The sequence below is a fragment of the Miniopterus schreibersii genome (genome assembly GCF_964146895.1).
Source record: "Miniopterus schreibersii genome assembly, chromosome: 1".
NCBI classification, from domain to species: Eukaryota; Metazoa; Chordata; class Mammalia; order Chiroptera; family Miniopteridae; genus Miniopterus; species Miniopterus schreibersii.
The window spans coordinates 137,119,230-137,134,765 of record NC_138101.1 but is presented as its reverse complement, the minus strand read 5'-3'; the positions used below and the strand labels follow the sequence as shown (position 1 = coordinate 137,134,765).

Here is a 15,536-nt window from a genome sequence, read left to right as displayed (position 1 = left end):
TCTGTTTGGGGGTGGTTTGCAAGTGGGGTGTTTTGTGTTCCTCTGGGACTCCTTGCGTGCATAGGCTCTTGATAAACGGTGTTAGCTGATTTTCTGTTCCTGAAGCAACCTCTGTAAAGGAAAGACTAGGAAAATGAATAACTGTACTTTCTGCAGTCAGGAAACCACGAATATTCAGTGTTCTCTGTGTCAAAGTAGAGCCTGAGGAGACAGAACCTAAGGCAGAGTCATTGCACTGGATGGACCCACAGCTTAGACAGAGGCCTCCACCCTAGCAGGTTCACCCATATTATCTCCTGGACTGTGACACACAGGGGCTGAGTCCCAGGGAGTATCGGCCCAACTGTAGGTATTTCCCTCCCTGGACAAATTGGTAGGCATCCTCTGGCAGACTGAGGAAGAAATGTTCCTATCTCCCCCTTTTCTCAGAAATGAACTGAGATCAAAGTGATAAACATTTGGGTGCTAACAGCTGCTAGATGGTAAACAGAGGCTTCTGGAACATGAGTAAACAAAGGTGTGTTCCTTTCTTACCTGTTAGCCCAAGAATATTGTTAGCCCTAAGGAAGTTTGTTGAGGAGCTCTCATTTGTACATCTGGATTAAGGGAAGGAAGGAGATAAAGGATCAGCTCCTAGAGCTCCCTAGAGGAGCAGAGAGGAAAGACCTCACAGCAAGAGAGGCACTGATGGGATTTGGACTTGGCCTTTTATTCCTCGGGTGAATTAATTCCACAGTCAGGCCACTTAATTCCTGTTACCTAAGCAAAATCAATTTTAAATAGTAACCCCACATCACTTGCCTCTGGAACAGCCATTCTGATTCCAGGTCCAAAGCAGAGGTGCGCCTCAGTGAGGGGCAGGGTATGAAATTCAACCCATCATGTCTCTGAGTTTCGACTTCTTGGTTAATGCATCTCAGCAGAGACCTCCTGTCACATTCTCTTTCTAAAACAGTCTTTATGAAATTAAAAAATAAGGCAAAATGAGATAATTTTTTTAAAGTTCTGGAAAGGAGGCTGTTTTCAATTAAAATGCTCTGAGCTAAAGAAACTTTGGCCTGGCCAGGTGTGGCTCAGTGGTTGAGCGTGGACCTAGGATCCAGGCGATGGGGGTTTGATTCCCAGTCAGGGCACATGCCCGGGTTGCGGGCTCGAAGGGGGCGTGCAGGAGGCAGCTGATCAATGACTCTCTCATCATTGATGTTTCTATCTCTCTCCCCCCCTCTTCTCTCTGAAATCAATAAAGGTTTTTTTTTTTAAAAAGAAACTTTGAAATATACCATGAACATTGCCAATGGTTCATGACTCATTAATTTCATTTCACTTTTTTTTTATAATTACTCAGATTCTGATCTTTATTATGAATTGAACCAATGAGATATTTTATTTAAGAAATAGGGTGAAGTATAAAGGTTTATCTTTCTCTGTAAGAGGGTCAGAATTATAGTCCCAAACCCCACTGATTGCTGGTTTCTGCTCCTTGACCCCTAGTGGCCACTCCATCCTCTCTCTCAGCTCCTTATAGCTGATAATAGTTTATCTGCCTTCCTTGGAGCCCAGAGGAGTCTACAGGCATTAGGCGGATAGTCCTCAAGTGTTGGGGGCTAAGAACTGTGACTGGATTAATGTATTTTTAACAACAGATTTTTCTGTAAAATAACTGGAAAGCATAGTGTTTGGTGCCTATTCTTGGCTGGGCACAGTGTTGGTTATTATGAACAAAAGGCTTCCTTCAAGAAGTTTATAATCTAGCTAGTGAGCCAAAACCAGCATGAGCATATTATAAAATGATACAAGGTAGTTGTTACGAAGAGCTAGGATATGTGGCAAACACCGAGCATGCATGAGGAGTTCAGGGGTGGCAGGGGCTCCCATGGTCTAGCAGAACAGGAGCAGGACCTTCTCCTATAGCTCCCCCATCTCCCTCAGCTGTGGCTTCATCAGAGGGAAGTACCGAGTGGGAGATTAAGGAAGGGAACAAGGGACAGTGCCATCCTGTGTTGATGGATTTTCACAGCCTCACCTCTTAGTATCACTTCTTTTATTCAATTGTCATAATATGGGAAATGAGGGGGAGGCCCTTTGTTTGCAAACGCAGTGTACGCCCAGCCCATCATCAGCAAAGCCAGGCCTGACCTGCTCAGAAGTCACTTCATCCCAACTCTGGAGAAGCTGAAGAAAAAAGCTGTCAAGACTGTGCAGGAGGAGGAGCAGCTGAAAGCTGACAGCAAAGGGGACACTCAGGAGGCAGAGCTCCTCATCCTGGATGAGTTCGCAGTGCTCTGCAGAGACCTCTATGCCTTCTACCCCATGCTGATCCGCTACGTGGACAACAACAGGTAAGGAGGAGGCCTGGGGAAGCATGTCCACGGGATGCAAAGATGGTGTTGGGTTGGGTTACAATTGAGAAAGGGAGGTCACAGAGGCCTCCACCAGCGCCCTCCCCCAATAATCCCTAGTGTTGGACCTCTGGGCAGTGTTTCCCTTGACCAGTGATGCTATATGATCAGTGGCATGGCCACCCCTTCCATCCTCAGATGCCATAGGTGAGAAGGAGCTGCGACCCACGATGCCCTTCTGCTGTTCTGTCACATGTCTATTCCACAGATATCACTGACTGTCCTCAGCACTGGGGAACAAGATGGGACAAAATGAAGATGTCTGATGTAGGAAGCTTTCATTCTGGCAGGGGAGTGGGGCATGCAGACAATAAACAAAACAAGTACTTATGTAATTATATAGACTTACATACACTTATATATTTATATATTTAATTCGACAGTTAATTGTACAAAGCAGGGTAAGGGGAATTAGGTGGAGTTGCAGTTGTAAATTGCATGTTACTGAGAAAGTGATGTTTGAGCAAAGACCTAAGGAGATGAAGTCAGGAACCCTACAGGTCTGGGGAAGAGTGTCCCAGGAAGAGGGACCATCTGGTGTAAGCCCTGAGGAAGGAGTGAGTTTGGGATGTTCAGGGGATCACAAGGAGGCTAGTGTAGCTGGGGCAGAGTGAGGGGCATGGAGAGCGTAGATGTCAGAGAGGCAACATGAGTCAGGGCCTTGAAGACTCTGGCTTTTACTCTGAGATAAGAAGTTGGTGGGGGTTTTGAGCTAACCTGTGATGTGGTTTGATTCACGCTTTGAACACTGTGGTGAGGGATTGAAGCAAGTAAGGAAGTGAGACCAGCTAGGAAGCTCACAATGGTCCAGTCAAAAGCTGATGGTGAGCTGTGGAGACAGAGCGGACTAGAGGCTGCCAGCCTAGAGGGGGTATTGGGGGGGGGGGGGATCAGGAGCAGCTGCTTAACGGGATTGGGGTTTTCTTTTAGAGCCCTCAAAATGCTTTAGAAATAGTTGCCCAACATTGTGAATGTACTAAATGTCAGTAATGGCCAATTTTATGTTATGTGTATTTTACCACAATTAAAAAGAAAAGAGAATGAAAAGAGTTGATGTTGGCTGAGACCAGAGTGGTAATAATGAAGGTTGACAGAAGATATCAGATTCTGGGTCTATTATGAAGGTAGAGCCGTTGGAACTTCTAGATTGGGGATAAAAGAAAAGAGGAGAGTCAAGTAAAAGATGATTCTGGCAAATGGAAAGATGAGATTTTCATCAGCTGAGTCAGGGAAGGTTGTGGGTACAGAAGATTTTTAGGGGAAGATCAGGACATTGTTTTTGGACATGCAAAATTTGAGTTACCTAATCAATATAGAAATGAAAGTGTTGATTGGACAGTTGAATATGAGGGCAGAGTTCAGGAGAGGGGCCTGGTGTAGATCTAGGAATTTGGGCGTCATCAGCATATTGACATGTAGTCTTTAAGAACCATGAGACTGGATGAAATAAAGGATTGAAGGGGAGAAAGTGTCCCAAAGACTCAGGCTTGTGCTCTCCAACATTAAGAAGTCAGGCAGAAGAGGAGGGACCAGAGACTGAGACTGAGAGGGAGTAACCAGAGAGACAGGAGGAAACCAACAGAATGGTGTGTCCTGGGTGCCAACTTTATAAAGCATTTCCAGTAGTAAAGAATACTGACTGAAGTTTTTTGGTGACCTTGACCAGAGCAGTTGCAGTGGAACAGTGGAGATGAAAGCCTCTTCAGATTGGGCTAGAAGAGAATGGGAAAAAAGGACTTGGAGACAGCAATATGGAAACTTGTTCAAGTTTTATTTTAAGGGGGAACAGGGAAATGGGATGGTAGTTGGAGACCAAATTAGGGTCAAGAGAAGAGTTTTTAAGATGGGAGCCTTGTCAGAATGTTTCTTTGTTAATGGGAATAATCCAGTCGAGAAGAGGAAATTGATCAGAGAGAGAGAATTTCTAAAGCAATGTCCTTGAACAGGCAAAGGATCAGCCTCAGATAGTTTATTCACAACAGCAGGCAGGAGGGCAGAGAGTGGGTGCTAATGCTGGTAGATACACACACACATATTTACATGCATACATATGTACATACCACACATAACATACATGACATACACCTACATTCATATATATAGATGGATAGAGTCTGTAGGAATCCTTTTCTGATTGCTTTCGTCCTCGGTGAAGTAGGAAGCAAGACATCAGCTAAGAGTGAGGAAGGGGAGAAGGTGCTTGGAGATTTGAGGAGTAAGGAGGGGGTATAAGGCGGTGGCCATGGAGAAGTGGGAGAGCAGATGGATGAGGGAAGTGCCGTGTGGTTGCCAGGCAGCAGCACCGAGGGCCCCACTTGAGATCTGTGATCATGAATTTAAAGTGAGACCCAGCAGCAGGTTGTCTTTTCCCCCAGCCAGTTCAGCTGCCAGGCCTTGGCCCAGAGTAAGAAGAGAGCTGGATTTGACCACGGTTGGGGTTTTGCAAAGTGACTATGACCCAAAATATGGGTTAGGGAGTTGAGGGTGTATGTAAGAGGGTGATTATAAAGACTGACTATGGAGTTTAAGCTGAATGATGAGGGAATGATGAACAGGAAAAGGAACAAAGGATTGTTGGCCCCAGTGGAAGGCAAAGACCAAATAGATCTATTTTATTATACCACGCCCTCTTAAAGCTTCCAGGCCTAAAATATAAGTTTGGGGAAGCTTGATTTTAAAATACCTCATTGTAGATATGGAAAGGACACAGGAATATCTGAGGGAACATTGCTAACATTTTGAGTGGTATGCCATTCTGTCATGGGCAGAAAATAGGTCTGAATATGCCCACTTTAGCGTTTATTTTATAAGGTAAATTGTACTTACTATTTAAAATAATTGAGCTTATATTTAGCACTTCAAAATAAACACTTCACACACATTGTGTGTGTACATATAATCTCTTAGCTATCTAGGAGAAATTTGACTCACTTCCTCAAAAGAAATCCTGCTCTGAGAGTCATCATTTTAGTCATTTCCGATTAACATATTATGTTAACAGTTTAGAGAAGGAATTTGTCAGTTTGAGTTGAAAACAAAAATGAGAGTAGAGTAAGGTTGCTCCGAGAATATCTCTTTAGTGGCATTTGTCACTGTTGACGATCGAGACTCAAGATCGAGTGCGCTCCACCTCCACCGTGTTTGGCAGGGCTAAAAATGGCAGTGTCAGACGGTCTTTAAGATCATCATTAATTCATTCATCCCCGCTTATCAGCCCCTTCTTTCCTGAACACTATGGAGCATTATGGTCATCTGAGCCTTGCTTAGAAATGCCTCCTTCCTATGTGTGTGCCTTCACCTTCTTCAAGTCCTTTCTTCACCCAGAAGAATTAGCTGGCCTGGAATTATGGGATTGTGGAGTTGGCCCGAATATCTGAGGTCACTTCATCTTCCCTCTAACTGGATGAATAAATACCCCCTTCCTTTTCCCTAGCAGGGCACTTCCACCTCTGACTACTGACCATGGTTATAGACAACAGGTGCATCCTTCCCTTGTGTGCAACTCATTCTAGTCCCAGACAGTTTAAACCATTTTGAGCTTGAATCTGTAACTATTTGTACCACGAGCTCAGACTGTGCCCTTCAGGGCCACACAAAACGGTGCCAATCTGTCTTGTGGCAGCTATTGAAATTTTGAAGGGTGCGATCTTCTCTTGACCGCCTCCCTGTTTTTCCTCATTATATTAAACCTCTGTACTTCCTTCAGCCCCGTCACGGCAGTGCTTCAAGCTTCTTCACTGCCTGGAACACTCTTCTGAGGAGACACTCCTGTGGGTCAGTGCTCAGCCTGGAGCTGACCCAGAACCAGCAGGAATCCCGGGTTTGGTGCGGGGTGGTCAGAGCAGGCAGATCAGCCTCCATCACCTCACCCAGGAGACAGTAAATCAGCATAGGTTCAAGAGAGTCCCTCTACAAGAGGCAATGAAATAAAAGGCACCTGGGGGGGGGGGGGGGGGAAGAGGCAGTGGCTTCTCAGCCTGCTATCTGGAAGTCAGAAACAATCGGAACATGGAAATAAACAACTTTAAATAGTGTGATTTTGGAGAAAGCCCATCTCTCAACCTATCGAAGGGAGCCCTGTGTGGTGACTGCTTCAGACTGTCTTCTACTGGAGACTCAGGAACAAGCCTGAGAGAAGCTCTTACCTCTGTGTCAGACAACCTGACCCTGAACATAGGACCATGGCTTTGCTTTCTTTCAAAATCTGATAGCTTGTCTTTTTGAAAATGAAAGTCAAACTCTCCTTACTCTTGCCATCATCCAAGAGTTTATTATGTGCTTCTTTTCTCCATTCATATGCTCAGTAATTTTATCATTTGGGTCGCTTCAGCCATCACCCCCACTGACCGTTGCCTCTAAACCCAGCCTTCCTCCACCCGCAGCCTTGCGTTTCCGAACTGCCCGTTGGCAGCGCGCAGTGCAGATGAAAAGAGATTCGGGAATCGGCTAAGTGCCTCCAAAAGGGATCAGTGTCTGAATATTAAGAGACCCCATGAATTCTGTGCAAGACTGGGAGCAGGGGAAGATGAGCCTGGCACATCATGTAGGGGTGACGGCTCTGGGCAAATAGGAGAGGTGAGGTCAGGATCTTCTAGTCTCCTGCAAATACCATCTTAATCTGGCTTGAGAGAGGTGCAGCGTTTGTGTACCTGGGGGAAGACATTTAATGAGATATTCTTCATGCACACCCACCACTGTGAACCTGATGAAAGGATTCCCTAGAAATAAAGGGTAAAGTTTTTCCTCTTAGAGGAAGAGTAATGAAAAAAAATTCATTCCACTGAAACTGCTTTCCCATAGGACGGCAAAGGGGTCAAAATGGTCTTTCTCCCGGGGGGGGAATGTTGACCCAAGGTTGTTTTCAGGGCTCCTGCTACTCACACGCCCTGTGGCTGTACTTTTCCTTGGTAGGAGAGGGTATGACCCCTCGCCTCTTCCCACTCAGGGCATAGTGCAAACCTATAATGCTCATTTAAACCAAAACGCTAGAGAATGAACAGCTGCCAGTTCTGATCAAACCTACACTTGACCCTGAAAAAGCACCTCTGAAAAAATCATATGAAAGAAATCAAAAAGCATTACCGATCGCAAGCCTCAAGTTTGGATTGCATTTGGCTTCCAGTAATGGATGCCTGATTATAGTGGCCTAAACAAATTAGAAGTTAAATCTCACGCATAAAAGAAGTCCAAAGATATCCAGTCCAGAATTAGTGTGGTTGCTACTCATTAGAGACCCTCCCTCCTATGTCTTTCCATCCTTAACATTGGCTTCCAACTTCTAAGTTGCTTTATGGTGCAAAATGCCAGTTAGAACTATTGTATTATCCTTCCAGACAGGAAGCAGGAAGGCAAAGAGGCACCTTCAGCTATCTGATCCCTTTTCAGAAGCTTTTCCAAAGGCCCATCGGACAACTTCCCCTTCCACCTCATTGATCAGAATTTAGTCACAGTGCGATCCCTCGGGGAAATCTGGGTAATGGATCTTCAGCAGGGCACAGCGCCACCCTGAATAACATGGGGTTTTGTTCCTAAGGAAGAGAAGAGACTAGTTGAAAAAGAAAACAGGAAGGATTAGGTAAGGTCGTGTGTGAGGCTGGGGCACAGGGCAGCAGGGAATTCAGGAGATGAGAGGGACCCAAAAGTGGCCTTGGCCTCACTAGCCTTCGCCTTTCTCAGCCTGGTGCGTGCTGCTCTGAGTGGGCGGAAGGTAAGGCTGCTCAGGGCCCTGCAGCCTGGTGTCCCGGGGCTCAGGGAACTGGCTTTTGATAACTATTACTCCGCATGCACCAGGGGGCAGTGGGTTTTTCAGACCATCCATGGAAGCCAAAGTTTTCTTTAACTTAAGAAAGGCAATAGACAATTTAACTTCTACATCACTCTCTACAGATATTTGAAAATGCCAACTCACCCAGCCCTTTCAAAATATAATTTAACTCAAATGTGTCTGATACTTAGAGGCAAGAGAACTTTTAGAAATTGGCTGGATTCTACTGCAGTTTAGCCTTCTTGCTGCCACTGTTTTCTGGGGGTTTTTTATATGTATGTATGTTTGTTTGTTTGTTTAAAAAAGAAATGAGTAATACCCATTTATAGGGAATTTCCAAACCTTTTCAGGGGACGAAGGAGATGTTTGGTCTGCCCATGCACTTCAGTCAACAGCGAAAAACATACTGTCCTATAAATTTTATTCTTAAAATTGGCTTTGAAAGGAAAAATGTTGAAGCCTGAAGTGTTTGTAGAGCGCTCAGCATTTCAGAGGCTTGACAATGACAAGTGTTAGTGACAAGATTAGATGTCTTAGTGACCAAGACTTTTCTAGTTTTGTCTGCCTTATGTATTAAAGGACTTTTGTCCCAAAACTTAAAGTATAACCTTAATCACTTCTACATTTTAAAGAAAAAGAAACCTACCTTTGACAGTTTTGAAATGTTGATTTCTGACATCTGTTTGCTAAGATAATCCTTGAATCTTTTGGTAAATGGAAATGATTACTGTAAGTCCTCTAAAATATCTACAATTACATGCCTATATCTAAGCATGGAAGGAGTGTATCGATCTTTAGCCTCTCTGATGATAGCCTTCTTATGGGAATATAGTTTTATCTGGATAAATGTGTTCATACAGTGTCCAATGAGTGTGACTGTTTTAATCAGCACTGAATTTCATATGTATATTCATTTACTTTTCAACTCAGATCTAACTGGCTCAAAAGCCCCGATGCTAATTCTGACCAGCTCTTCCGCATGGTGGCTGAGGTCTTCATCCTGTGGTGCAAGTCTCACGTAAGGACACATGTGGGCCCTGACTTAGAGACGGCTGTGAAAGGTACAGACCTCAGAGAGCCGTCTTGTAACGTGTGCTTTTTTTTTATTTCCCCCCCACTTAGAACTTCAAGAGGGAAGAGCAAAATTTTGTGATTCAGAACGAAATTAATAATTTGGCATTTTTAACTGGAGACAGCAAAAGCAAGATGTCAAAAGTAAGTCCTAAGAAATCAATTCCAAAGACTCTTCAACCTTGACCTGAGCTATGTATCTTTGATGTTTGAGGGGATCAGCTCCATACAGCATTTAGGTCAAGCCGGCAGTCTCTACTGTTGTTTCTTTGAGAATGAGCCACAAGGAACTCCTCTCAAATAAGCATGGTCATCACATTTTTATGAATAAATAGCTGCTTGTATTTCCAAAAGTTTATGTTTCAAGACTTGCCTAAGACATTCAAGAGGTCCCTAAAACCTGCTGCCAGTCATTTTAAAATAGAACTACTTCCTGTGTAGGGAAGCTGCAAAAATACAGGTGGCTAGAGTCACCTTCTGATTAGGAAATTACTTGGCTTTGAGGGTTTCCCTAGCACATGTTCTTACAGTGTATTTGTTGTCCCCCTGTCTGGAACTCCCAACAGCTGCTCTGTTTCAGCTATGCTGACCTCTTACTGTCTTCTGTTTATTTTCCATGTGAGTTGCCTTCAGAAACCCAAACATTTGTCCATCTCCCTGAAGGAAATGTTTGAAAGAGGGCATACCAGACAGCTGTCTGGAGAAAAAAAAATAACCTATAGGGAGGACTGTAGCAGGAATACGGGAGGGGGAGCTGGTCTCCCAGAACTCCTAGGTCAGCTCTGCACAGTGAGGCTTCGCTGTTTTGATTGGAGAGAATTCTGAGACACACTCCTTCAAGTGTATATACAAAACCAAGGCTTACTTAATTGGGATATTTTGTTACCAGCTGTTATGGCTTACCCTTGACTCTCTTCCCTTGAGAAGTGTGCGGCAATGAGGACTGACTATATACGTCAAGTATAAGTGCCATGTAATGCCTGAGATGTGCGTCTCTCTCATTGCTGGTACAGTGCTGCCTTTGAAGAACACGAAGGTGGAGTGTGCATGGGGACCCCTCAAAAGTGAAAATCAGTTCTGGAAAGATGACAAATCATGGCTTTGTAGTGAAGCTCTTGGGGCATCTTTCCAAATAACCATTTGAGATGGAAGACCTGTGTATGTGGAGCTGCAGACAAGGGGCTGGTAGGACACCAAAAATCAACACTCACATCTTCACTATGTGTGGCTACCTCTGATCAGCTCCATCACTTCAAACTCGCCAGCCCTTCATCTTTTAGCTATGTTGACACTAACACTTCCTTCACCCAAAAATTGACTCTTAAAGTTTAGAATCTGGTATACACTGCTCTATAAAGTTGGATAAATAAAATTGTGCGTATGCAAAGTGAAACAATCAGGAGTATGTATTCACATTGAAAAGGAACCTTAGACACATAGGAACTTTACCTATCGTGGATCCTTTTGAGCTTTATATAACTTTTATTTGATTTCCCAAAGTTCATTTTGCATTCAACTTTTAGCAAACACATCTGCTCTTCATGTCAGGTATACAAGGTAAGATATTTCAGACTCCTGATCCCTGGACATTTATTTATCTTAAGTTCCCTCTGAAGGATCTTCTTACAGCCATCACAGTCTCTCCTTTGACCCCACCTACCTAAATAAATCCCAGGCGGATTCCAAGCTGCCTTCAACTTGGAGTAGACCCATTGGCTCAGGACTGAACCAGCTAGAATTCATTGTCATCATCAGCGACAGCAGCAAAGCAATGGAAATGACTCGGATACAAGAGTTCAGATCCCAGATGAGCAGAAATAGCAAAGATATCTCAACCCTCTGGTACTGAGTGTATATTCAGGGTCCTTGGTTTCACACTTGGAAAGAGATGAGATGACAAAGAGTGATATTTCAAAACTAACCTACTAACAAACTAACCTGAAATCATGTTCATTCACATCACTGAATGAGGAAAATGGTATATTTGTCTTGTCAGAGGATGGTCATATTCAGAATCTTTGCATCTCCCCTATTGATAAGGTTAGTCTACAGGAGCAAATACGTTCATTTAATTTCCATTGACATTGTATGCCAGTTTTTTCTAAGGCACAAGGGATAAAGTCAAGTTATAGTGCAATGGATATGAGGACCCTCCCTAGAAATTAAATAATATTTGCCATGCTTCTTGGGGTAACAAATATTCATATTGTTCCTATTGCATCTGTTGAGACACAAAATGTAATAGTAAATAGGACTAGAGACTAAAAGGAAGCTAAGTCCTACTCTTGGCCCAACTGTTGACTGGAGGTATGGCCTTGCCTCATTCACTTACCTCCTTTGGGCCCCGATTATAGGGGCTGAGCTTACTACCTGACTTCTCCCAGCTCTACTAGGATGTTCTGTTTAAAAGTCAGTTTCAAATGGCATCTCTAGGAAAAAATAGTATTACATAAATACAGAGCATTACTTCAGACAGAGAGATACCATGCCTCCAAAACAGCAACTCACAGCCATAGCCATTCCTGCTGTTTTTTGGATGTAGAATTACATATTGAGAAGCCAAGGAGGGGGTAGTCTTTCTTATTATCAATTGAATTCTCATTGCCTTTGCCTCCCTGAAATGAGAGGTTCTCCCTACTACCTGATCTGAATGGTCACTTGTCACCTGTGCTTGTTTTTACCTCCACCTTTATTGAATTCTGGTGTTGTGTAAATGAAATTGGCCACAGTGCACATGGCAGCCACGTACTGGAATGCCGCATGTCCACACACTGCACTTGCCATTGCCAATGGAAAGGAAGCAAAGAAAAATATACAGTGGGCCACCCTGTTCACACTTGGTTAACTGAGGTCAGTTCAACAATGTGTGATTTTTTCTGGAGGCTAAAGAAGATTTTTTGGAGAGCTCATTGTATATTTTGTTTATATAACACCAGTTTGAAAATATATGTTAAGCTAAACATAACTAAGCTGAGCAAGTGTTTTTGTTTTGTTTTGTTTTGAAACTTGTTTTGTTTTCTGGAAAAATGGCAGCAGCTTCCTCGGAGGGCAATGGTAAGTTAGAACTCATTTAGCCCAAGAAATGCCAGTTCATTGACCAAGATTATAAACAATGAAAGAGTTTTGTGCAGTAAATATTGGAGTGCTGCTCTGTTTAAAGCCACTCCACCCCATGAGTGATTTCAGTGTGTGAGTTTCTTACTCCAATATCCCCTATTGCTCATTCTTCTCCCTTCCCTTCCCTTCCCTTCCCTTCCCTTCCCTTCCCTTCCCTTCCCTTCCCTTCCCTTCCCTTCCCTTCCCTTCCCTTCCCTTCCCTTCCCTTCCCTTCCCTTCCCTTCCCTTCCCTTCCCTTCCCCCTTCGTGTGTGTGTGTGTCTCTCTCTCTTAGTCTCAATCTCTCTCTTTCATTCCCTCCAGCCTCCACCTTTTCTCATTTTATTTTTATTCCTTTTGTTCATGTACTTCTGCAGCTTGAGTGCTCTCCCTCCTCTCCCCTTTCCCCTCCCCCCCTTTATTTACTTCCTTCATCCCTTAAAAGTCTATGTTTTTTCCTTAAGTTCACACATAAAATCATCTGTTTGATCTTAAACTACTGGGGGAAATGAAATAATTTTAAAGGTATAGGAATTCATAAATTTTTGTTTAGAAAATAAAAAATTTTGGCAACTTTTTAAAAAAAGTATTTCCAGTGTTAGCAAAATGCATTAACTAATCTTAGTAATATGTGAAGAAAAGAATAAAATTAGAACCTGTAGAATGTAGGAGCCTTTGACCGAAAGTATGTAACTGTCACAGCACGAGGGACGTGCTCCATCCTTCAGGCTGTGGGGCGACCCTGAACCACCTGAGATATTCCTAGAGTCCTTTTTTGGACTCTAGAAACGCACCCATCACCCCTTGGCTCAGGTCTTCCCTCTCTTTTTCTTCTTTTTTTAAATTTATTTTTCAGTCATAGATGACATGCAAAATTATACTAGTTTCAGGTATACAACACAGTCATTAGACTTTTACATACTTTGGTAATCACAGATCTGCTAGAGGTGATAATGTGGTGGGTGGAAGGAAGAAAGAAAATTGGGGTCTTTGGTAACATGACAGATTGTCTACAGCCCACCCAGGTGAAAGGAAGGAGGAGGGAATGGGGAGGGGAAGGACTTTAGATCTAAAAAATTCATCTGAAGACCACCTTGGTCTGAGTGTCACGCACTCTGGAAAGCTGGTCTCTGAGATGACTTTGGCCCAGGGGTGCATTGCTTGGTCTGAGTGTAAGTCCTTATGACCAGATTAAACTCCATCCTAATCTCCCATTCGCTCTACATGCCATGTTCAACTGGCTTCCAGCAGGGTTGAGTTTCTGTTGTGTTGGCTGAGGAACTGGGGCTAAGAAACTATGACTAACATGTGGTACCTTATGCCTTGGACCCCTGCTTTTACTGACTGACTCTTCTCCTTGTTTTCTTTTGTCTTTCCACACAGGCCATGCAAGTAAAGGTACAGGTCAAATGCATGACGTGTCTTTTCTGTTCTAGTAGTAGAGGTGCCAGGCTCTGGCCACCCTCTGCACTGTGATCACCAAGGGGGTGGTACAGGATGGATTTTCTCACCTGGAGGTCCCCCAGGCCTGCTCCAGGGAAGACAACTGCCTGTCAAAGAGTGAATGTAGGCCTACCCACCCTTGGAATGGGAAAGCCGGGGAAGCCAGCCAAGCCTCGCCCTAACCTAACCGAGGTCTCCTTGCTATCTCTGCTCCCTTCCCCAGCCACCTACTCTGCAGCCAGCACGCTAACAGACAGGGATACTGACAGGGCTTGAGAACCTGGGGGACACTCCTCAGGTGTGCCCTGCAGGGTCAGAATCCCACTTGCTATCAGTGGTCCCAGCCCTTCACACTGTACATTTTTGCCTCTTGTGCAAGGTTCCCATGATTCAAAGAGAGTTTTCCAAGGACTAAGCTCCAGGATTTGAAATCAGCAGATAACCATGAGCTTCTGCATAAAATGTGCATATGGTAGAATAAACCTTCAGACAATTTTCCAGTGACTTCAGGTTATTAACTTGGAAATATTTCTCTGTCTCTTCATTAATGTTTATCTGCTGCTATTGTCCCCAGCAGTCTGCTCTAAGATATGTGGCAGAGAAAGGGGATGTGCAGGAACCAGATCCCAGGGAGTTTTCGGTTAGAAAGGGGAAATGGAGCCATGGACTCATAGCTTTGGGTCTAGACATTGACTCAGATGCTACTTGTTTTGTGACCTTGCAAAAATCACTTAACTTTTCTGAGCATCATGTTCTCATCGATAAAACCAACTTGTTTCTATCTCAGAGTCATTGGGAGAATTGGAAATGTTTTATTTAAGTAGCAGGTACATTGGAGTCACATTATACATGCACCATTTGATCATAAACTACTGGGATTGGCGAGATAAAAGAGAGAGTGAGCAAGAAACTATTTAAATTGTGCATCAAATTCACATCGTTACATTTTGCACGTTTACTGGATTGTAAACGGCATGTTAGGAGTTGCCTTTTCCATTTATATGATGCACAGGGTCTCTCGTAGTTTATATACATCAAAGTGGGTGATGGATGATATGAAGCATTTTCAAGGGTAATTTAGACTGTAAATGAGTTTTGCCTTAGCCACAGCCTTTAGAATTCTGCACCGGAGGTAGAACATGTACGGAACCCTGCAGGCGCTTGGGAAATGATAGAACTGTGGCCTCCGTGTGAGCCCGCTTTCTGCTGTGCTCTGGAACACAAGAAGCCACTGCCTCTTGGCCTCATTTCTTCCTCCCCCTCCTATTTCTCACTGCCCTTCCCACTGCTGGCCTGGGTCTGGCGTGCTTCTTTGGATCACCGAGCCCAGGGTGGCCCTGCAGCCAGTAGAATTCCTGGTGGTGGTCGGCCAGACTGGGTTTTGCCAGTCAGGGGCTTTGCTGTGGTTTCTGTGATGTAACCACCTGAAGATGCAGCCGCCGCAGCTGGGTGAAAGAAATTGAATCCATTTGAAGACTGTCTATGAATAATTCTGAACCTCTTTCAAACTTTAGAAAGTCATTTAAAGAGATCATCTCAAGGCAGTGTTCATCCTAACCCTCCTCCTCTCAGAAAGGCAATCCTTTATAAAATGAATTCTGCTCTAGCCCATCCCAGTCCCAGGGGAGGCATCTGGCCTCAGCCCTGCTCCCAGGGCCCCGGGGCTCATTGTAAATTGCAGAGCTGCCACCTCACTGCTGCAAACACTCCCTGGGCGCCTCGTGAAGCAAAGCTTTGGTGAGCACCAGTTCGCTCTCCCTCATG

The 15,536-nt window shown here is 44.1% G+C and overlaps 1 protein-coding gene across 1 annotated transcript in view; it reads left to right on the top strand.

Annotated features, from left to right (window-relative positions):
- The window catches only part of RYR3 (ryanodine receptor 3), a 472,179-nt gene that overhangs the window by 409,255 nt on the left and 47,388 nt on the right, over positions 1 to 15,536 (top strand). The window contains exons 67-69 of the mRNA XM_081119125.1: positions 2,099 to 2,339; positions 9,094 to 9,181; positions 9,286 to 9,378. Of these exons, the coding sequence (XP_080975251.1) occupies positions 2,099 to 2,339; positions 9,094 to 9,181; positions 9,286 to 9,378 (422 nt within the window). The remainder of the gene's footprint in view (positions 1 to 2,098; positions 2,340 to 9,093; positions 9,182 to 9,285; positions 9,379 to 15,536) is intronic.